This window comes from Mytilus californianus, unplaced genomic scaffold (genome assembly GCF_021869535.1).
Source record: "Mytilus californianus isolate M0D057914Y unplaced genomic scaffold, xbMytCali1.0.p SCAF_3, whole genome shotgun sequence".
NCBI lineage: Eukaryota > Metazoa > Mollusca > Bivalvia > Mytilida > Mytilidae > Mytilus > Mytilus californianus.
Genome location: NW_026262679.1, coordinates 94,776,335 through 94,796,382, shown reverse-complemented (window position 1 = coordinate 94,796,382; position 20,048 = coordinate 94,776,335). Strand labels below are relative to the sequence as shown.

Below are 20,048 nucleotides of genomic sequence, written 5' to 3'. Positions count from 1 at the left end.
TTATATTGACAACGATGTGTGAACAAAACAAACAGACATAATAGGTAAAAATGTCAAAAATAGGGGAACAGCAGTCAACATTGTGTTATAATCTTAATCACTATAAAAACAAACAAATATGTAACAAAGAAAAATTAAAAGGCATATAGACAAAGCACATTAGCAAAAACGACAGACAAGAATACAACAAAAATTTAATATAGCACAATAACACAATGACGGGATGTATAAGTACCGAGCCACATCAAATGGATAATACCAAAAAAATAGACTAAGCAGTAATAGCAATAATTTACAAAGACAAATAAATTGTCTCCATTGAAGGAATTGCAAAGTGAACATTATAATTGTTGCACACGTGTAATCACAAGTGATGACACCAATCAACCCTTATCCAATGATCAACAGATTAAAGATCATCAAAGGTGTTAATTAAACCATAAACATGTCACTTTAAAAGAAAACAGTTAGATAAAAAATGCTACAAATGTACTACGAATTGTAGAATCAATTCTAAGTAGAATCAATTCTAAGGAAATAGGAAAGCAAAGCACAATACTAGTATGAAAATTTGTTTTTCGTATGAGAATTATGAGGAGATAAAATGAACACTTCATCATTGCATATCATCACCGGGAGTGGGCTGACATCATCGATCAAAGCTAATTTGTCATGAGAATTAAAAGGTTAAAAGCGTACAGTTTATATGTATTTTAAAAGATTTAATGGATAAAACTATGTCTGAAGTTGTAAATAAAATTCATAGTGCGTTTGCTGATATTTGATGTATTCTCTAGATTATATGCTAGTATCCATGTAGTCACATCTACATAGGGATCTTTCCATGTCTTGATTTGGACAACAGTTGTTATATTTCATTGGACACTTAAATTTGTTGATAAAGCCATCCACGAAAACCACGAAAATTGGTACCCCACGAATAAAAGTACTTTCACAGTATGTACAATTCTAGAACCCCAATATTTACAGGATTGTCTGACTAAATCAGAATATATGTCGATATACCACACTCAACCTATCTGATAATCATTCACATTTCAGAATTCAGTGGACAGCGACACCTGCTTCAAAACCTTAATTTCATTAATGTATGCTGATTATGTTGAACAAGTTCTATAGTCATCATACATTTTAAAAGTTCACATCATAAATTATGGTAAACATACTTTGTTAAGGCTCAAGTTGATGTGACCAAAAAGTAATGGTTAAATACCTTAAACCAAAAGTTTAGCCTGATATAGGACAGATGAACAAAAGAATGGGTGAACAGACAGACACATGCACAGACCAGAAAGCATAATACTGCCCTACAATCTTTGGAAGGGCATAAAAAGAGAAATCTCAACATTTTTTGTCTTATTTACATAATCAAAGAGGCATAACTCCCCAACAAATCCAATCCACTATGAATTTCCAACTTGTCCATAATAATTTAAAACCTTTGACATAAATTTTATTATACTCCAATGAAAAGTAGGTGTGAGAGTATATCCTGAAAAAGTCATATATTCTTTGGCCCTAATTTTCAAATTCATTGAAGATTCTGCTGAGGCAAATCTTTGACATCAATTTATCGAACTTCAGAAATAATGGCTAGAGAGTGCTTACAATGCTAATTTCTCTTATCATTTACAGCCTGGGCATAACTCCCAAAAAACTATTTAACTGTGCTGACTATAGAACTTGTTCAACATAATATAAAAAAAAAATCCACCAGCTGCATCGAGTGAAACACCTACTACAGTCCCCACTCTGAAACAGGCAACTCAGACATTCATCAGCCTCCACATCTAGATTTGGACCGGCCATACCACCACACCCTTGAACCAGATGTGCCTGCTATGAACAGGGGCGGATTCAGGCTGGGGCGTGGCGGGCGTGTGCTCCCCCCCCCTAAAATTTGCAAAGCATTGGTTGTCCTCAGCTTAATAAAGAATATTTCGATAATTTTACCTAAAAAAAAGAGACAGAGACTTTTTATTTGAAAAATTGTGATAGGACGTCATGCATAATTATGTCCATGTCCAGAAGACTAATAGAACATTCCTTAAGATTTATTTTTCTTATAGACTTGTCTTTATTTGTTTAAAGTTTTCTTCGTATCCTAAAAAACTTGTCCCCGGTGGAGGAGATAACTAATTATTTACTAATGTACCGAGTATATATACATTTCAGGTATCAGTCATCCTTATAATTAAAAGATATAAACCTAGGAATATGTTGACTCTCATTAAAGTTCCATAAGACTGCCTCTATTCTAGCTAAAATTTCAAATTAGTATTTAATGGCAATATTCACAATGAAATATATTTTAAACAACACCTACATAGAAAATATGTTTTTTTTTTTAAATGTATGTATCATCTTTCTTTTAACGATGTCACAATATGCATCCATATCATTTTTAGACCAAATTCAATGAAAACAAGCCATTTCATTTTTGTTTTTCAGGACTAATAAACTGCTTCGCTGAGCGCAGCTGGATACGCCCGCAGAGGTCCAACCCTGAACAGTTGGGGCAAAAATGCACACAATATTCAAGCTTGATACAGGTCTGAATTTGGATTGAAATTAAATATTTGACATATTATAGGTTTCTGAATAAATGTAGTCAAAGAACTTGAAATTGGTTATATGAATTGAATTTATATTCAATTAAAGATTTCTTGCTGTTGTGCAATACACTGTGCTGTTGCGCAATACTTAGTAAATCTGTTGTCAGACTATAAACAAATAAAGGGAGGTTATCTTAATAGATATAAACCAGGCACGAAAGTTTAATGAAAACTGCTAAAAACACTTTAAAGGTATTGTCAAAAAACTGGAAAATCCCCCTTTTTTTAATGAATAAAACCCCATTACTCGGAAACATAAAATCTAAAATTTATAAAAATCAAAAGGCAGCTTACATCAATAGATATAAACAATTCACCAAAGTTTCATGAGAACTGCTGAAAGCATTTTTTAGTTATAGTCCGAAAACTGGAAAATCCCCCTTTTTTTAATGAATAAAACCCCACAACTCGGAAACGAAAAATCTAAAATTTATAAAAATCAAAAAGGAGCTTACATCAATAGATATAAACAATTCACCAAGGTTTCATGAGAACTGCTGAAAGCATTTTTGAGTTATTGTCCGAAAACTGGAAAATCCCCCTTTTTTTAATGAATAAAACTTAATAACTCAAAAACGTAAAATCTAAAATTTATAAAAATCGAAAGGGAGCTTATGTCAATAGATAAAAACAATTGACCAAAGTTTCTTGCAAATTGGAGAAAGCATTTTTTAGTTATTGTCCGAAAACTGGAAACACCCCCTTTTTATAATGAATAAAACCCCATTTCTCTGAAACCTAAACTCTAAAATTTATGAAAAAACGAAAGGGAGCTTTTGTCAATAGATATATACAATTCACCAAAGTTTTATGCAAATTGGGTAAAGCGTTTTTGAGTTAATGTCCGACATATTGACGACGGACGGACGAACAGACGGAGGGACAGACAGTACGACAGACGGACGGAAAGACAGTCAACGGTATACCATAATATGTCCCGTAAACAGGCGTATAAAAACATTATATAAATAAAATCCTACAGAGTCCCTACATATAGGAACATGCATCGACAAGAAAGATCTTGTACAAGTGTAACATTATTATATTTGTTATTACAAATAATAAAACCAACTTAAATATTTAGTATGTCTAACACCGCACTTTTAAGCCTCTATCTTGCCTAAATTTGGTTGAAAACCAGAAAAATGTATCGACTTTCATGAAGATCCCTAATCTTTGCCTATTTTGGGTGTAAACTTCAACCTTTCATTAGAAATTTTTTACAATATAGTACTTCATGTTTTTTACTTTCTCACAGGTTTATTTATTAACTTGAAATACTTTTTATCCTTGGAATAATGGTAGCCTGATATAATTTACTAGATACATTCACTTAACCCTGTGTCTGCTAGTCTCCCATCAGCAGTACAAGATTCCGTCCCAACTACTAATTTACTAGAAACTGAGCAGGCAAGGAGTGATTCATTTCTGGCAGAATTAATGCATAGAAATGTGCAGGAATTAATATTTCTTAAGTTCTTTAATCTGTAAATTTTGAAATTCTAATGTTAGGAAGACAAAATAGTTTTAGAACTTGAAAATCAACAATTTTTTGGATAAACATCAAGATTGTGTGAAGAATTAGTTATTTGTATTAACTAGTAAAAACATGTGATAATGAGTTTCCAATCTAATATAAAAATCAATTTGCGTAATACATTTTAACATTGCAAGAGGGAATAAACAATGGGGTCTTCGGAGAGTTATTGTCTAGTCTGTCTCTCAAACCACCATTTATCCTACATTTGCTTGTACTGTGCTGCCAGTGATACCTGCTAATTTTCTGTTCGATTATCAGACGAAGGGTCATCTTTACAGTATTGGCCTCTTTGCTGAAATCAAGGAGGTTATACCTCCTTGCTGAAATCAAGAACTATTGTACAAAATTGCAGATGGGCTCTCCCTGCTATTCCATTAAACTGTGCTACCCTGTGCAATCCAAATTAATTAATCATTATTTAAAATTAAGAAGATGTATGATTCCCAATGAAACAACTCTCCACCAGAAACCAAATGAGGTAAAAGTCAGCCATTATAGGTCACTGTACAGCCTTCAATAATGAGCAAAACCCATACTGCATAGCAAGCTATATTGGGGCCCCGAAATGACAAATGTAATACAATTCAAACCAGAAAACTTACAGCCTGATTAATCATTTATGTGAAAAATAATGAACAAAAAACAACTATGATATACAGTACGCGCAGAGAGTGAAGATTCGAAAACTCTTTCCACCGATTTCCGAGTATAGCAGTGTGACACTGTGAATCAAGTATTTCACTCCCAATTTCAATCTGGCTGTAAATTGGTTTATTGCCCATCGGATATACTAAAAATTAACAATGCGTAACTACATAATTGGATTAACCAGATTATTTACCTATGTACATTTAATCGATCTTGATTGTGTGCACAATACTGTATTCAATCATAATAATAAAAGATTTTCTTTAGACCGATAAGAAGGGACATCATCATTCAGAAAAAGATAATTATTATTATATGTTTTTGACCCATGTCATTGTCATTTTTAAAACATAAGAATTAATAAAAATATGAAAAAACACTTGTTATTTTGTATTTCTATTAGTTTGATCAGGTCATACGTTGTGTTTAAAATTATGAAAGTGAAGAAAATTCAATTTGTTTACATGTACATGCAATATTGATTTGTTCGTTCAGGAAATCGGATTTCATTCATCCTGTTCATATGTTATCTACGGGTTTCAGGGAATATTGCAATGAAAGCAAGATGAATTTGATATTCTAAATATATGGGAAATTCCCAATTTTCGAATAAAGATTTGTATCTTTTGTAGGTATATATTTTATTTTTTGAAACGATTTCAATATTTGTGTTCTTGAATATACAGTCACGTAAACAATAGGATATTTGTCGCCCTGTTGTTTTGAGATCATTCTTTTAACAAAGACACTTTCACCCCAATTAGAAACTTTATGCATTAATTGTTCACTAGGAAAAAATCAACTGGCTTCAAAACAAATTGTTTTACTGTTACTTGTCCAGGCTATTAAAACAATAATCTGTTAACACAGAGATATGTCTCGCCTATTTGTTATTTTGATAATGCAAATGTTGAAATTAAAATAGCAATACTTTAACATGTAAGTTATGCAAATATTCAAAGTCAATGAACCATGACTGAAGGTACAGGGCTAAACAATCTCCATGGAAATGAGATGTGCCAATGCTAATACAACTGCAAACCAAATACCATTGACTTTTCATTAGTCATTCCCTTTAAACAAACCTAAACACAAACATTAACTTGTAAACTATGCAAAAGTTTCAAAGTCAATGAACCATAATTAGGGGGTGGGTTTATATAATCTCCATGGAAATGAAACTTGCAATTGCCAATACATTTGCATACCGAATATCATTGACTTAACATTAGTGGTTCATCTTAAACTGAACTAATCACAAACTAATACATGTAAACTAAGCAAAAGTTTCAAAGTCAATAGACCATGACTGAGGGGTAGGGACCAAATATTCTCCATGGAAATGAGATGTGCTAATGCTTATACAACTGCAAACCAATTATCATTGACCTACCACTAACGGTTCCCCTTAAACTGACCTAATCACAAACTTATACATGAAAACTAAGCAAAAGTTTCAAAGTCAATAGACCATGAATGAGGGGGCGGGGCCAAATAATCTCCATGGAAATGAGATATGCCAATGCTTATACAACTGCATAAAAAATATCATTGACTTACCACTAGTGATTCCCCATAAACTGACCTAATCACAAACTAATACATGTAAACTAAGCAAAGTTTCAAAGTCAATAGACCTTGACTGAGGGGGTGGGGCCAAATAATCTCCATGGTAATGAGATGTGCCAATGCTAATACAACTGCATACCAAATATCATTGACCTACCACTAGTGGTTCACCATGAACTAGACTTAATCACAAACTAATACATTGTTGATGCCGCCGCCGCCGGAAACAGCATACCTATGTCTCGCTTTTTGACTCCGTCAAGGCGAGACAACAAAGTATATATCTAATCATCACGTGAACTCATTCTTGATTTATTTTGCTATGTTTCAACTTGTCTTTACGTACCTTTCTTGAATTATTTGAGTTTCGACAGCTCGGGTGAACAAAAGGATCAAATTTTGTGTGGCCCTTTGTTTTGAAAATATGAACAGATGCTATAGTCTTGATTAGCATTTTGGGAAATTTCCCACCAGAGCCATAACACAACTTTACTATGATTAATTATATGAAAAAAATACACGCGTTTACCTCTGTTAACGATCTTAAACTATATAAACTGGATGAGCATAATCAAGGACATATATTAGTTATAAATCCTTGGCGTAATTAAAAAAATTAACTGATCTGAACATATTATCACTGAGAATCTCAATCAACACCCTACTGAATGATATGCACCGTATTTTAATCAATCTTAAAAGAAAATAGTTGATTGATAAATTTTTTTTTAAAAAGTTAAAGAATACTTGTTCCTTTAATTTGAAAAAGGACTATACTTTAGATTTTTTGTAAATTTAAATAGTAAAGGGACGTTCAAGAGCCTCAACAAACAACAACCACTGAATTACTGGCTCCTAAGTTGGGAAATTTGTTTATTTCAATCAATAATTGTCATTTGTTGTTTCCAATATTGTTTCAAGGAAATTTTTTTCCCGAACTTTCAATATATTGAACAATAAAATGCTTCGCTGGGCGCAGCTTGATACGACTGCAGAGGTCGAACCCTGAACAGTTGGGGCAAGTATGGACACAACATTCAAGCTTGATACAGCTCTGAATTTGGATTGTGATTAAATATTTGACACAGCATAGGTTTCTGACACAGAAAGAATGTGGTCTAAGAACTTGATTTTTTTAATTAACCTATTATGGTCCAATGTCCAAAATCAAAAAACATGGTTAGATTCAGCATATCAAAGAACCCCATATATTCAATTTTTGTTGGAATCAAACAAAGTTTAATTTTGGACCCCAACTTGGACAAACTTGAAAACTGGGCCCATAATCAAAAATCTAAACACATGTTTAGATTCAGCATATCAAAGAACCCCAAGAATTCAATTTTTGTTAAAATCAAACTAAGTTTAATTTTGGACCCTTTGGACCTTAATGTAGACCAATTTAAAAAACAGGACCCAAAATTAAAAATCTAAATACACGGTTAGATTTGGAATATCAAAGAACCCCAATAATTCAATTTTTAATGAAATAAAACAAAGTTTAATTTTGGACCCTTTTGACCTCAATATGAACCAATTTGATAGCGGGCCCACAAATAAAAAATCTAAATACATGGTTAGATTCAGCATATCAAAGCACCCCATATATTCAATTTTTGTTGAAATCAAAAAAAGTTTAATTTTGGACCCCAACTTGGACCAACTTCAAAACTGGGCCCATAATCAATAATCTAAACACATGTTTAGATTCAGCATATCAAAGAACCCCAAGAATTCAATTTTTGTTAAAATCAAACTAAGTTTAATTTTGGACCCTTTGGACCTTAATGTAGACCAATTTAAAAAACGGGACCCAAAATTAAAAATACGGTTAGATTTGGCATATCAAAGAACCCCAATAATTCAATTTTTGATGAAATTAAACAAAGTTTAATTTTGGACCCGTTTGACCTCAATATGAACCAATTTGATAGCGGGCCCACAAATAAAAAATCTAAATACATGGTTAGATTCAGCATATCAAAGAACCCCATATATTCAATTTTTGTTGAAATCAAACAAAGTTTAATTTTGGACCCCAATTTGGACCAACTTGAAAACTGGGCCAAAAATCTAAAATCTAAATACATAAATACATGTTTAGATTCAGCATATCAAAGAACCCCATATATTCAATTTTTGTTGAAATCAAACAAAGTTTAATTTTGGACCCCAACTTGGACCACCTTGAAAACTGGGCCCATAATCAAAAATCTAAACACATGTTTAGATTCAGCATCTCAAAGAACCCCAAGAATTCAATTTTTGTTAAAATCAAACTATGTTTAATTTTGGACCCTTTGGACCTTAATATTGACCAATTTAAAAAACAGGACCCAAAATTAAAAATCTAAATACTCGGTTAGATTTGGCATATCAAAGAACCCCAATAACTCAATTTTTGATGAAATCAAACGAAGTTTAATTTTGGACCCTTTTGACCTCAATATGAACCAATTTGATAGCGGGGTCCACAAATAAAAAATCTAAATACATGGTTAGATTCAGCATATCAAAGAACCCCATATATTCAATTTTTGTTGAAATCAAACAAAGTTTAATTTTGGACCCCAATTTGGACCAACTTGAAAACTGGGCCAAAAATCAATAAAATGCTTCGCTGGGCGCAGCTTGATACGACCGCAGAGGTCGAACCCTGAACAGTTGGGGCAAGTATGGACACAACATTCAAGCTTGATACAGCTCTGAATTTGGATTGTGATTAAATATTTGACACAGCATAGGTTTCTGACACAGAAAGAATGTGGTCTAAGAACTTGATTTTTTTAATTAACCTATTATGGTCCAATGTCCAAAATCAAAAAACATGGTTAGATTCAGCATATCAAAGAACCCCATATATTCAATTTTTGTTGGAATCAAACAAAGTTTAATTTTGGACCCCAACTTGGACAAACTTGAAAACTGGGCCCATAATCAAAAATCTAAACACATGTTTAGATTCAGCATATCAAAGAACCCCAAGAATTCAATTTTTGTTAAAATCAAACTAAGTTTAATTTTGGACCCTTTGGACCTTAATGTAGACCAATTTAAAAAACAGGACCCAAAATTAAAAATCTAAATACACGGTTAGATTTGGAATATCAAAGAACCCCAATAATTCAATTTTTAATGAAATAAAACAAAGTTTAATTTTGGACCCTTTTGACCTCAATATGAACCAATTTGATAGCGGGCCCACAAATAAAAAATCTAAATACATGGTTAGATTCAGCATATCAAAGCACCCCATATATTCAATTTTTGTTGAAATCAAAAAAAGTTTAATTTTGGACCCCAACTTGGACCAACTTCAAAACTGGGCCCATAATCAATAATCTAAACACATGTTTAGATTCAGCATATCAAAGAACCCCAAGAATTCAATTTTTGTTAAAATCAAACTAAGTTTAATTTTGGACCCTTTGGACCTTAATGTAGACCAATTTAAAAAACGGGACCCAAAATTAAAAATACGGTTAGATTTGGCATATCAAAGAACCCCAATAATTCAATTTTTGATGAAATTAAACAAAGTTTAATTTTGGACCCGTTTGACCTCAATATGAACCAATTTGATAGCGGGCCCACAAATAAAAAATCTAAATACATGGTTAGATTCAGCATATCAAAGAACCCCATATATTCAATTTTTGTTGAAATCAAACAAAGTTTAATTTTGGACCCCAATTTGGACCAACTTGAAAACTGGGCCAAAAATCTAAAATCTAAATACATAAATACATGTTTAGATTCAGCATATCAAAGAACCCCATATATTCAATTTTTGTTGAAATCAAACAAAGTTTAATTTTGGACCCCAACTTGGACCACCTTGAAAACTGGGCCCATAATCAAAAATCTAAACACATGTTTAGATTCAGCATCTCAAAGAACCCCAAGAATTCAATTTTTGTTAAAATCAAACTATGTTTAATTTTGGACCCTTTGGACCTTAATATTGACCAATTTAAAAAACAGGACCCAAAATTAAAAATCTAAATACTCGGTTAGATTTGGCATATCAAAGAACCCCAATAACTCAATTTTTGATGAAATCAAACGAAGTTTAATTTTGGACCCTTTTGACCTCAATATGAACCAATTTGATAGCGGGGTCCACAAATAAAAAATCTAAATACATGGTTAGATTCAGCATATCAAAGAACCCCATATATTCAATTTTTGTTGAAATCAAACAAAGTTTAATTTTGGACCCCAATTTGGACCAACTTGAAAACTGGGCCAAAAATCAATAAAATGCTTCGCTGGGCGCAGCTTGATACGACCGCAGAGGTCGAACCCTGAACAGTTGGGGCAAGTATGGACACAACATTCAAGCTTGATACAGCTCTGAATTTGGATTGTGATTAAATATTTGACACAGCATAGGTTTCTGACACAGAAAGAATGTGGTCTAAGAACTTCAATTTTTTTAATTTACCTATTATGGTCCAATGTCCAAAATCAAAATACATGGTTAGATTCAGCATATCAAAGAACCCCATATATTCAATTTTTGTTGAAATCAAACAAAATTTAATTTTGGACCCTTTGGACCTTAATGTAGACCAATTTAAAAACGGGACCCAAAATTAAAAATCTAAATACACGGTTAGATTTGGCATATCAAAGAACCCCAATAATTCAATTTTTGATGAAATCAAACTAAGTTTAATTTTGGACCCTTTTGACCTCAATATGAACCAATTTGATAGCGGGTCCACAAATAAAAAATCTAAATACATGATTAGATTCTGCATATCAAAGAACCCCAAGAATTCAATTTTTGATGAAATCAAACAAAGTTTAATTTTGGACCCTTTTGACCTCAATGTGGACAAAGTTGATAACGGGGCCCAAAAATCAAAAATCTAAATACATGGTTAGATTCAGCATATCAAAGAACCCCATATATTCAATTTTTGTTGAAATCAAACAAAGTTTAATTTTGGACCCCAATTTGGAACAACTTGAAAACTGGGCCCATAATAAAAAATCTAAATACATGTTTAGATTCAGCATATCAAAGTACCCTAAAAATTCAATTTTTGTTAAAATCAAACTAAGTTTAATTTTGGACCCTTTTGACCTTAATGTAGACCAATTTGAAAACGGAACCAAAAATTAAGAATCTAAATACACGGTTAGATTCGGCATATCAAAGAACCCCAATAATTCAATTTTTGATGAAATCAAACAAAGTTAAATTTTGGACCCTTTGGACCTCAATGTGGACCAATTTAAAAACGGGGCCCAAAATCCAAAATCTTAATACACGGTTAGATTCAGCATATTAAAGAACCCCAAGAATTCAAGAATAAAACCCCATTGAAATTGATCAAGAAATAAGCAATTTATACGAAGTATCTTCTTTTGCACAATACTGTGCAATTGAATATTTCTTGCTATTGTGCAATTATGTACAATTGACAATTTCTTGCTATTGCGCAATATTGTGCTATTGGATATTTCTTGCTATTGCGCAATACTGTGCAATTGAAGATTTCTTGCTATTGCGCAATACTGTGCAATTGAAGATTTCTTGCAATTGTGCAATACTGTGCAATTGAAAATTTCTTGCTATTGCACAATACTTATTATATAATAATTTACACATCCTGTTTGGTGTGTATCTCCTACCATATCATTATTATTTGCTTTTAAATATTAATCAGAAATAACCAACTTAAAATGGAAAATTTTAAAAGAAAAAAAAAAAGAAAAAAAGAAAAAAAAAAAGAAAAAAAAAAATCCCCCCCCCCCAAATTTTTTGAACCCCCTTATGATTCATCACCCCCAAACTCAATCCCAGCCTTCCCTTTGTGGTATGGTACCTTGCAGTACAATTTCAGAGAGATCCATACACTTGAACACAAGTTATTGTCTGGAAACTAGAAAAATGCTTATTTTGGCCCCTTTTTGGCCCCCAATTCCTACACGTTTCGGGCAATTACCCCCAAACTCAATTCCAGCTTTCCCTTTGTGATATGGAACCTTGTAGTACAATTTCAGAAATATCCAAACACTTACACACAAGTTATTGTCATGAAACTAGAAAAATGCTTGTTTTTTGCCCCTTTTTTGGCCCCTTATTCCTAAAATTTTGAGGCAATTACCCCCAAAATCAATTACAGCCTTCCCTTTGTGATATGGAACCTTGTGGTACAATGTCAGAGAGATCCATACACTTACACACAAGTTATTGTCTGGAAGTTACAAAAATGCTTATTTTTGGCCCCTTTTTGGCCCCTAATTCCTTAACTGTTGGTACCATAACCCCCAAAATCAATCCCCACCTTCCTTTCGTGGAATTGAACCTTATGGTAAAATTTCATGGAGATCCATTCACTTAAACTAAAGTAAGAGTGCGAAAACCAATGTGTCTTCAATTTTTGCGGTCGTATAAAAATCTAAACACATGTTTAGATTCAGCATATCAAAGAATCCCATATATTCAATTTTTGTTAAAATCAAACAAAGTTTAATTTTGGACACTTTGGACCTTAATGTAGACCAATTTGAAAACTGGACCCAAAATTAAAAATCTAAATACACGGTTAGATTCAGCATAACAAATAAATAAATGTGGTCAAAGATTTTACAAATCTAATGCGCCATACTGTGCAATTAAAGATAACTTCTTGAAATTTTTCAATATTTGAAATTTGAAAAAAAAATAATATTTGAAGAATAATTCTTTTTAATTTCTGAAATCTGAAATGAGAAAAAATTGACCCCCCACAATTTCTTTTTACCCCCCCCCCCCCCCTTTTTTCCCCCAAAAATTCTTTCCCTCAAGATATGGTTATAATCTCAATTCAAATTTCCAATGGAGTTTGCAACCATAACTACCCATTTAAATTTACCATAGTGCTAACTTAATATATTTTATAATAGAATTTAAAATATAGTGTCAAATCTTTCATATGGATTTTTTTGTAAAAAAAAAAGATGCAACATTTGCAGATATTTTTACTGGTCTTCCTTTATAAATATGCATTTCTTTAAACATAATTTAAAAGCAGTGTAAGGGAAGTAACCAAAACGTTGTATTTGGATTACCTCCCTTACACTGTTTTAAATTATCTTAATTGTTCATTAACCATTACTTTATACATAATTTAAAAGCAGTGTAAGGGAGATAATTTCAATGATGTATTTGATTTATCTCCCTTACACTGCTTTAAATTATGTTTTGTACTAAAGTATTTGTCCATTAACCAGGACAACCTTGTTTTTCCCCCTTTTTTGACTCTAATTCCTAAACGGTTTGAGCCATAACCCCCCAAAGCAAATCCTAACCATCCCTTTGTGGTATGGAAACTTGTAGTATAATTTCAGAGAGATCCATACACCGTTCCACAGTTATTGTCTGGAAACTAGAAAATGCTTATTTTTGGCCCCTAATTCCTTAACTGTTGGTACCATAACCCCCAAAATCAATCCCCACCTTCCTTTTGTGGTATTGAACCTTATGGTAAAATTTCAAAGAGATCCATTCTCTTAAACTAAAGTTAGAGTGCGAAAACCAATGTGTCTTCGGACGACGACGCCGGACGACGACGACGATGCCAACGTCATACCAATATACGGCCGCAAAAATTTTTTGCGGTTGTATAAAAAGTCGTAAGGGTTCCGCAGAACCCAGTGTCTCGCCTACTTTTGCTGTTAATCGCAGGCTCAACAAAAATGAGATGAGGAAAAAATTTATTAAAATAGTCCTTGCGATACAATTTTTTTATTGTAAGAAGCTTCTGTCCAAGTTTGGTAAAAATCGAGGATAGTTTATGAATCTAATAAATGTTTTAAAAAATTTAACTGCAGACTGTATCTAATGTTAACTGGAAGAAAAACTAAGTCCATTTATAAGTAAAATATGGATAAACAAGTACAAAATTTAAAAAAAAATTTCCTTCTTGATACTAGCTTTTGATCATAAACAAACTTCTGTCCATGTTTGGTACAAATCCAGGATAGTTTAAGAAAGTTATTAAAATTTTAAAAACTTTAACCACAGAGTGAATGTAATGTTTCCTGGCAGAAAAACTAAGTCCATTTATAAGTAAAATACGGAAAAACAGGAATTTTTTTTTTACAAAATTTACTTCTGGATACTATCTTATGATCATAAACAAGCTTCTGTCCAAGTTTGGTAAAAATCCAGGATAGTTTAAGAAAGTTATTAAAATTTCAAAAACTTTAACCACAGAGTGAATATTTGTGGACGCCGCCGCCGACGACGACGACGCCACTGACGGAATGTAGGATCGCTATGTCCCGCTTTTTCGACAAAAGTCGAAGGCTCGACAAAAAGGTAGAAGATCAACAAGACATAAATGCTATTGCTAATGGATCAGGGTTTCCAAAACAAACAGTTCCGTTCAAATCAATCTATGATTGATGAGGATAGAATTTAACTCTTTCAGACTTTGGGAAAAGTTTATGAAGTCAACACCAATTTTGTTCTTTTTAGGAAAAATGCAGACTTGTAAAATCTGTTATCTTTTGTTCACAATCAATCTAATACATGTATTAAATGTCCCTTAATAATTATCATGAGGAGGACACATGAAGTAAATGGATGTACAGACTGTTAGTCGTTACATTATTTAAATTTGTGACATTGTAACAACACTGTAATAAAAGGAATATTAGGAAGATCCATCAAATAAGATGTGATATCTAAACAAATGAGAGTATACAGTTTCTTTCAAATTTAACAAAGAATAAATAAAAATATTAAGAGGTTACTCTTTTGAGAAGTATTTAAATATTCATATATTTTTTTTTAAACATACTGGTTCCTATATATCAAACTGGGGAAATTTTATAAGTATAAATACAGTTGGATAGCGTTCAATATAAATTAACAGAAAACTCCAGGCAAAGGGAGGGGAAGTACAAAATAATAGTATAAGCTTCAACTCTAAGGAATAGGAGGCATATACAGTGGAATAAATGTCCCACAACCCTATGTTTTGACCTTTTAAAAATAAGTATTGCATGTGACATTTCTATTCCAGTATAAGATTTCTTATGAACTTAAAAGTAAACTGACAGTTTTAGGCGTAAAAGGAGTTCCTAAGGAAAATTACATGGTCTGATTTACACAAGCGCAACCTAGGAGTGCATTTGTGTATATCCATGGTACTGTATAGCTGAGACTACTAAAACACAGTCTCAGTGTATAAGTTAACAACTGTTGGTTAATGACTTTTCCAGAATCTAAATAACTAGTTAATTTGATCCTTCAAGGAATGTCCATTCCAATGCCCATTTTCTAAAAAAACAAGCTGGTACAAAATAATGTGTACAGAAAGGTTGCAACATTTTTAGGACTATTAAATATATAAATGTTAGTTTAATACACTTTATCGCTATTTAGTCCAATCCGGAAAAAAACAGTCACTTAGACAACTTCCTGTTTGGGTCAAGTGACGCAAGAACAAAAGTCATCAGTAATGAGCTGAGGGCGGAAAATGTGTAGAAAGTGAAGATTTTGAAATTTGTATACTTTATGATCCATTTTTTAAACACAAATTAAAGTTAGAAAAATGCTTTGTTTGAAGTGTTTACAATGGTTTCAACATAACTCTTTGAAAATTTTTATGCACAGTAGATTGTTTAAACAGGACCCAAGATAGCTTCAACTGTTTTGAAAGAGAACTTTTCCGGATTGGAATAAATAGCGATAAGGTGTACAATAGTCCCAGAACATTTGTAGCTTAAATTTTATGCCTTTTATCTGATTAAGGATGTACACCTCTGAGGAGCCAAACATTTCCAGAATTCAACTTTTTTTCTTAACCTGAATTTTGGGTTTATATGACTGTAAGAAAGTGATTGATTAAGAAAAAATGGTGGTGCACTTCTTTTTTTTGCTACGGCCATTTGAAAATACCCCATTTTTAATAATTTACCCATTTTTCATCAATTTTTTAAAAAATAAGGAAATGTGGTTTGATTGCCAATGAGAAAACTATCCACCAAAGTTCAAATGAAGTGGATGTAAGCAATTTTAGGCAACCGTACAGCCTTCAACAACGAAAAAAACCCATACCGTATGGTCGGCTATAAAAGACCCCAACATGAAAAATATGAAACAATTCAATTGAGAAAACTAACAACCTTCTTTGAGATATTATTGTGTCTGGGAGACACAACTGATGCCCCCGCAGATGCAAAGAGTTATTGTAAAATTACTATAACATTTAACCGCTTATACCCCAAAAATGACAAGGTTCAACTATCTCCCAAAAGAGCAAATATTAATAAAAATCAAAACCCTGACCACATGCACATCTTCAATATATGTACAAACAGCCAGCATAGTGAAAACTTCCTAGCATTCAAACTGTAGGAGGAGTTATCTGGAAACACTCCTCTTCTGCAAGTAAATACTCTAAAAAATGACAAAGTTCAACTATCTCCCAAAAGAGCAAATATTAATAAAAATCAAAACCCTGACCACATGCACACCTTCAATATATGTACAAACAGCCAGCAAAGCGAAAACTTCCTAGCATTTAAACTGTAGGAGGAGTTATCTGGAAACGCTCCTCTTATGCAAGTAAATACTCCAAAAAATGACAAAGTTCAATTATCTCCCAAAAGAGCAAATATTAATAAAAATCAAGACCCTGACCACATGCACACCTTCAATATATGTACAAACAGACAGCAGAGTGAAAACTTCCTAGGATTCAAACTGTAGAAGGAGTTATGCGGAATAACTATATACCCATGACGGAAGGACGGACGGCCAGACAGGGGTAAAACAATATCCCCCCCAACTTTTAGTTTCGGGGGCATTAAAACAAATATGACAGACATGAACCAACAAAAACCACTGAACTACAGGCTCCTGACTTGGGACAGGCACATAAAGAATGTGGCAGGGGGAAACATGTTTGTGAGCACTCAACCCTCCCCCTAACCTTGGACAGTGGTGTAACAGTACAAGTTCAACATAAGAACAAACTATAATAAACTGTTATCACAGAGATATGTCTCGCCTTTTTGTAATTTTGATAATGCAAATGTTGAAATTAAAATAGCAATACTTTAACATGTAAGTTATGCAAATATGACTGAAGGTACATGGCTAAACAATCTCCGTGGAATGAGATGTGCCAATGCTAATACAACTCATAGTTTGCCCTTTTATTGCTTCTTATTTTTCATGATTAAACAACAGCTTGGTTAATGGCTTAATTGGTTTTTATTTAAGTTTTTGAAGGAAAAACATCAATAACTACCTGTATAGAGTTAAAACAGCAAACATGTTAATTATTTAATTGATATAAGTTATTAAATAGCTAATTGAAAAGAAACAAATCAAATCAAAACTTCAGTCATACATGTAGGAGTTAAAAAAAAACTTCAAGCATTTTACTTCTTAATAACAAGATTATTTTTAACAATGTACTTAACAAAATAAAATCCAACCCCAATTTTTTTCTAAAAAATTAAAAAGCAGAAAACAGATGAAAATTATTATTTGATGCCGAAATGACCAACTAAATGCAGAAATGACTTTAAAATAGGTGCCCATTTGATCAGATGCTGATTTGACTTTTTTGATAGGTGCCGATTTAACTTGTACCCTCTGACCAACAGACAGGATTGAGTGTAACCTGATTAACTGTTTCCTGGATTTAAAATTTATTATTTATCTAGCCATATTTTGTCAGTTGTTTACTGCAGGTTGACAGTTTCCAAAGGCAACTCTGGTTTCCTCTAAATATAAATCTTAACAGTTTTTGAATGACTGAATAAAGCATAAATTAATGTTCTCAATGAATTCTATTTGAAACTACAATACTAGACACTAAGAAATAATATGAAGTGAAGACACAATTATAAGGGCTATTCCCGAAATGTCTGTATGGGGAGGGGGAAGGCACATTAATAAAAAAAAAATTGTGTGGGCTACTTCACATATTTTCCCAATCAAAACTTAAAATTAAGGAAAAATGAATTAAAATTTTATTCAAATAAAAAGTGCCTTTCCCTCCCATACAATCAATTCTGGAATAGCCCTTAGTGATAAAGACTTGCAATAAGAAGAACATTGAACATGGAAAGGGGTGAAGCAAGCCATGTCATAAAATCTGCAAAAAAAATCACATTAATTTTCAATTATTGAGCAAAAATTTAAATGAGCTACTAAAAATGGACAAATTAGCATGAAGAATAAGAGGTCAAAACCTACTCAGAACAGCCCAGATGTCACCTCCTGCAATCTAGATTTTCAAAATTTTCTCGAAACCCCAGCTTAACAAGAATGGGGGATACCCCCTCTCGAGCTCACACCCTCTCGCGCCTGCGACACTCCGTTCGGGCCTTGCTTTACCGTACCCATTTTTTCATCATGAAAAAAAATCACAGTTTCACAATTAATATTAGAAAGTTTTATAAAATTTTGATGCTTTTTCGTGTCAAATTGACCATGCTGTCAATTTTGCAAATTTGGGATTTTTAAAAAAAAAGCATATTATTTCAACTTCTTTGTTATAAATGATTGAAAAAATACATATCTAAGAATTTTGAAAAGAAAAAATCATATGGGATGTACAGATTTTTGGTTCATTTCTTGTACCCCTTACCCATTTTCTTAACATTTTGTCTGATGATACTGACCGGATTGGTTATAAAATTTGAAAATTTTATTACTCAAAAACTACACAATTTTTTTCACATAGTTTAGTTTGATTATAACATTTTGTAAATTCATTAATATTTTATCGCATGTTTTGGAAATAATTCCCGAACGAAATTTCAACAAGACTGAAACATCAGAAGAATACATCCTTAATAGCACTATTTTCTACTTTCCAAAACTAATCATGACAATAAAAAAATTGCCAGTCAACATGTTCTTTTAGTGTGTCAAGATTGTTTTATTAAATAGTTAATAAATAGCCATGGAAGATAACTCTTGTTATATTAACAGATTAAAGAGCACCTGCATATGATCATGATCATGATTCACCTTTTGGCTATTTATTAGCACATATAAGGAAATATACCTGTGTGCATATACGAAGAACATGCAATATTTGACAACTGGTTAAATGCAATGATTTCAACATTTAAACATTTCCACCGGCACACCCTACGAAAATATGCCGGTATAATGGAATTTACATGCACATGTGCATCTAGTGAGACATTATCAAGTTTTTGAAGATAAAATTAATATTTTTATATTTATCAAAGTCAATAATTTACCTGCAATTAATGTACAGACTACTGCAAAGATAATTTCTCTATTCATGATGAATTAATTAGCAGTCTACTCTTTGTTATTCGTCCAGCTTTCTTTCAACTCTTCGCCGCGAAGAAGACCGATAACTCTGAGTGTACCGTATTTGATCAATTAAACTGGCAATGATTAGTCTGGGAATGAAGAGGTCACCTTTTGACCTACATTTTTGTAAGTCTAAGGCTTGGACTAATAATATTGTATACTGTACATGTCCCAGCTTAGCGGTACATACGATTAATAATTATCTGGTATTTATAAGACTTGTAACTTCTTCAGATGTCTAAAATATCTGGGATTTAAATATAGGGGGCGCTCTTGAGAATAAGAATTAGTGTCTTTTAGGGGGTGAGCACCTGATAATAGTATTTTTTATCGACGA

General features: G+C 32.5%; 1 protein-coding gene and 1 long non-coding RNA gene across 2 annotated transcripts in view; one reads left to right on the top strand and one right to left on the bottom strand.

The window, feature by feature from the left end:
• The window catches only part of LOC127735491 (uncharacterized), an 80,020-nt gene extending 60,251 nt beyond the window's left edge, over positions 1 to 19,769 (bottom strand). The window contains exon 1 of the mRNA XM_052245671.1: positions 19,633 to 19,769. Within this exon, the coding sequence (XP_052101631.1) occupies positions 19,633 to 19,678 (46 nt within the window). The 5' untranslated portion in view covers positions 19,679 to 19,769. The remainder of the gene's footprint in view (positions 1 to 19,632) is intronic.
• On the top strand, positions 7,347 to 12,079 carry LOC127735499 (uncharacterized). Its single transcript, XR_007998432.1, has 2 exons — positions 7,347 to 7,486; positions 10,789 to 12,079. It is a non-coding gene; the product is annotated as an uncharacterized LOC127735499 (long non-coding RNA).
• Positions 19,770 to 20,048: the final 279 nt, after the last annotated feature.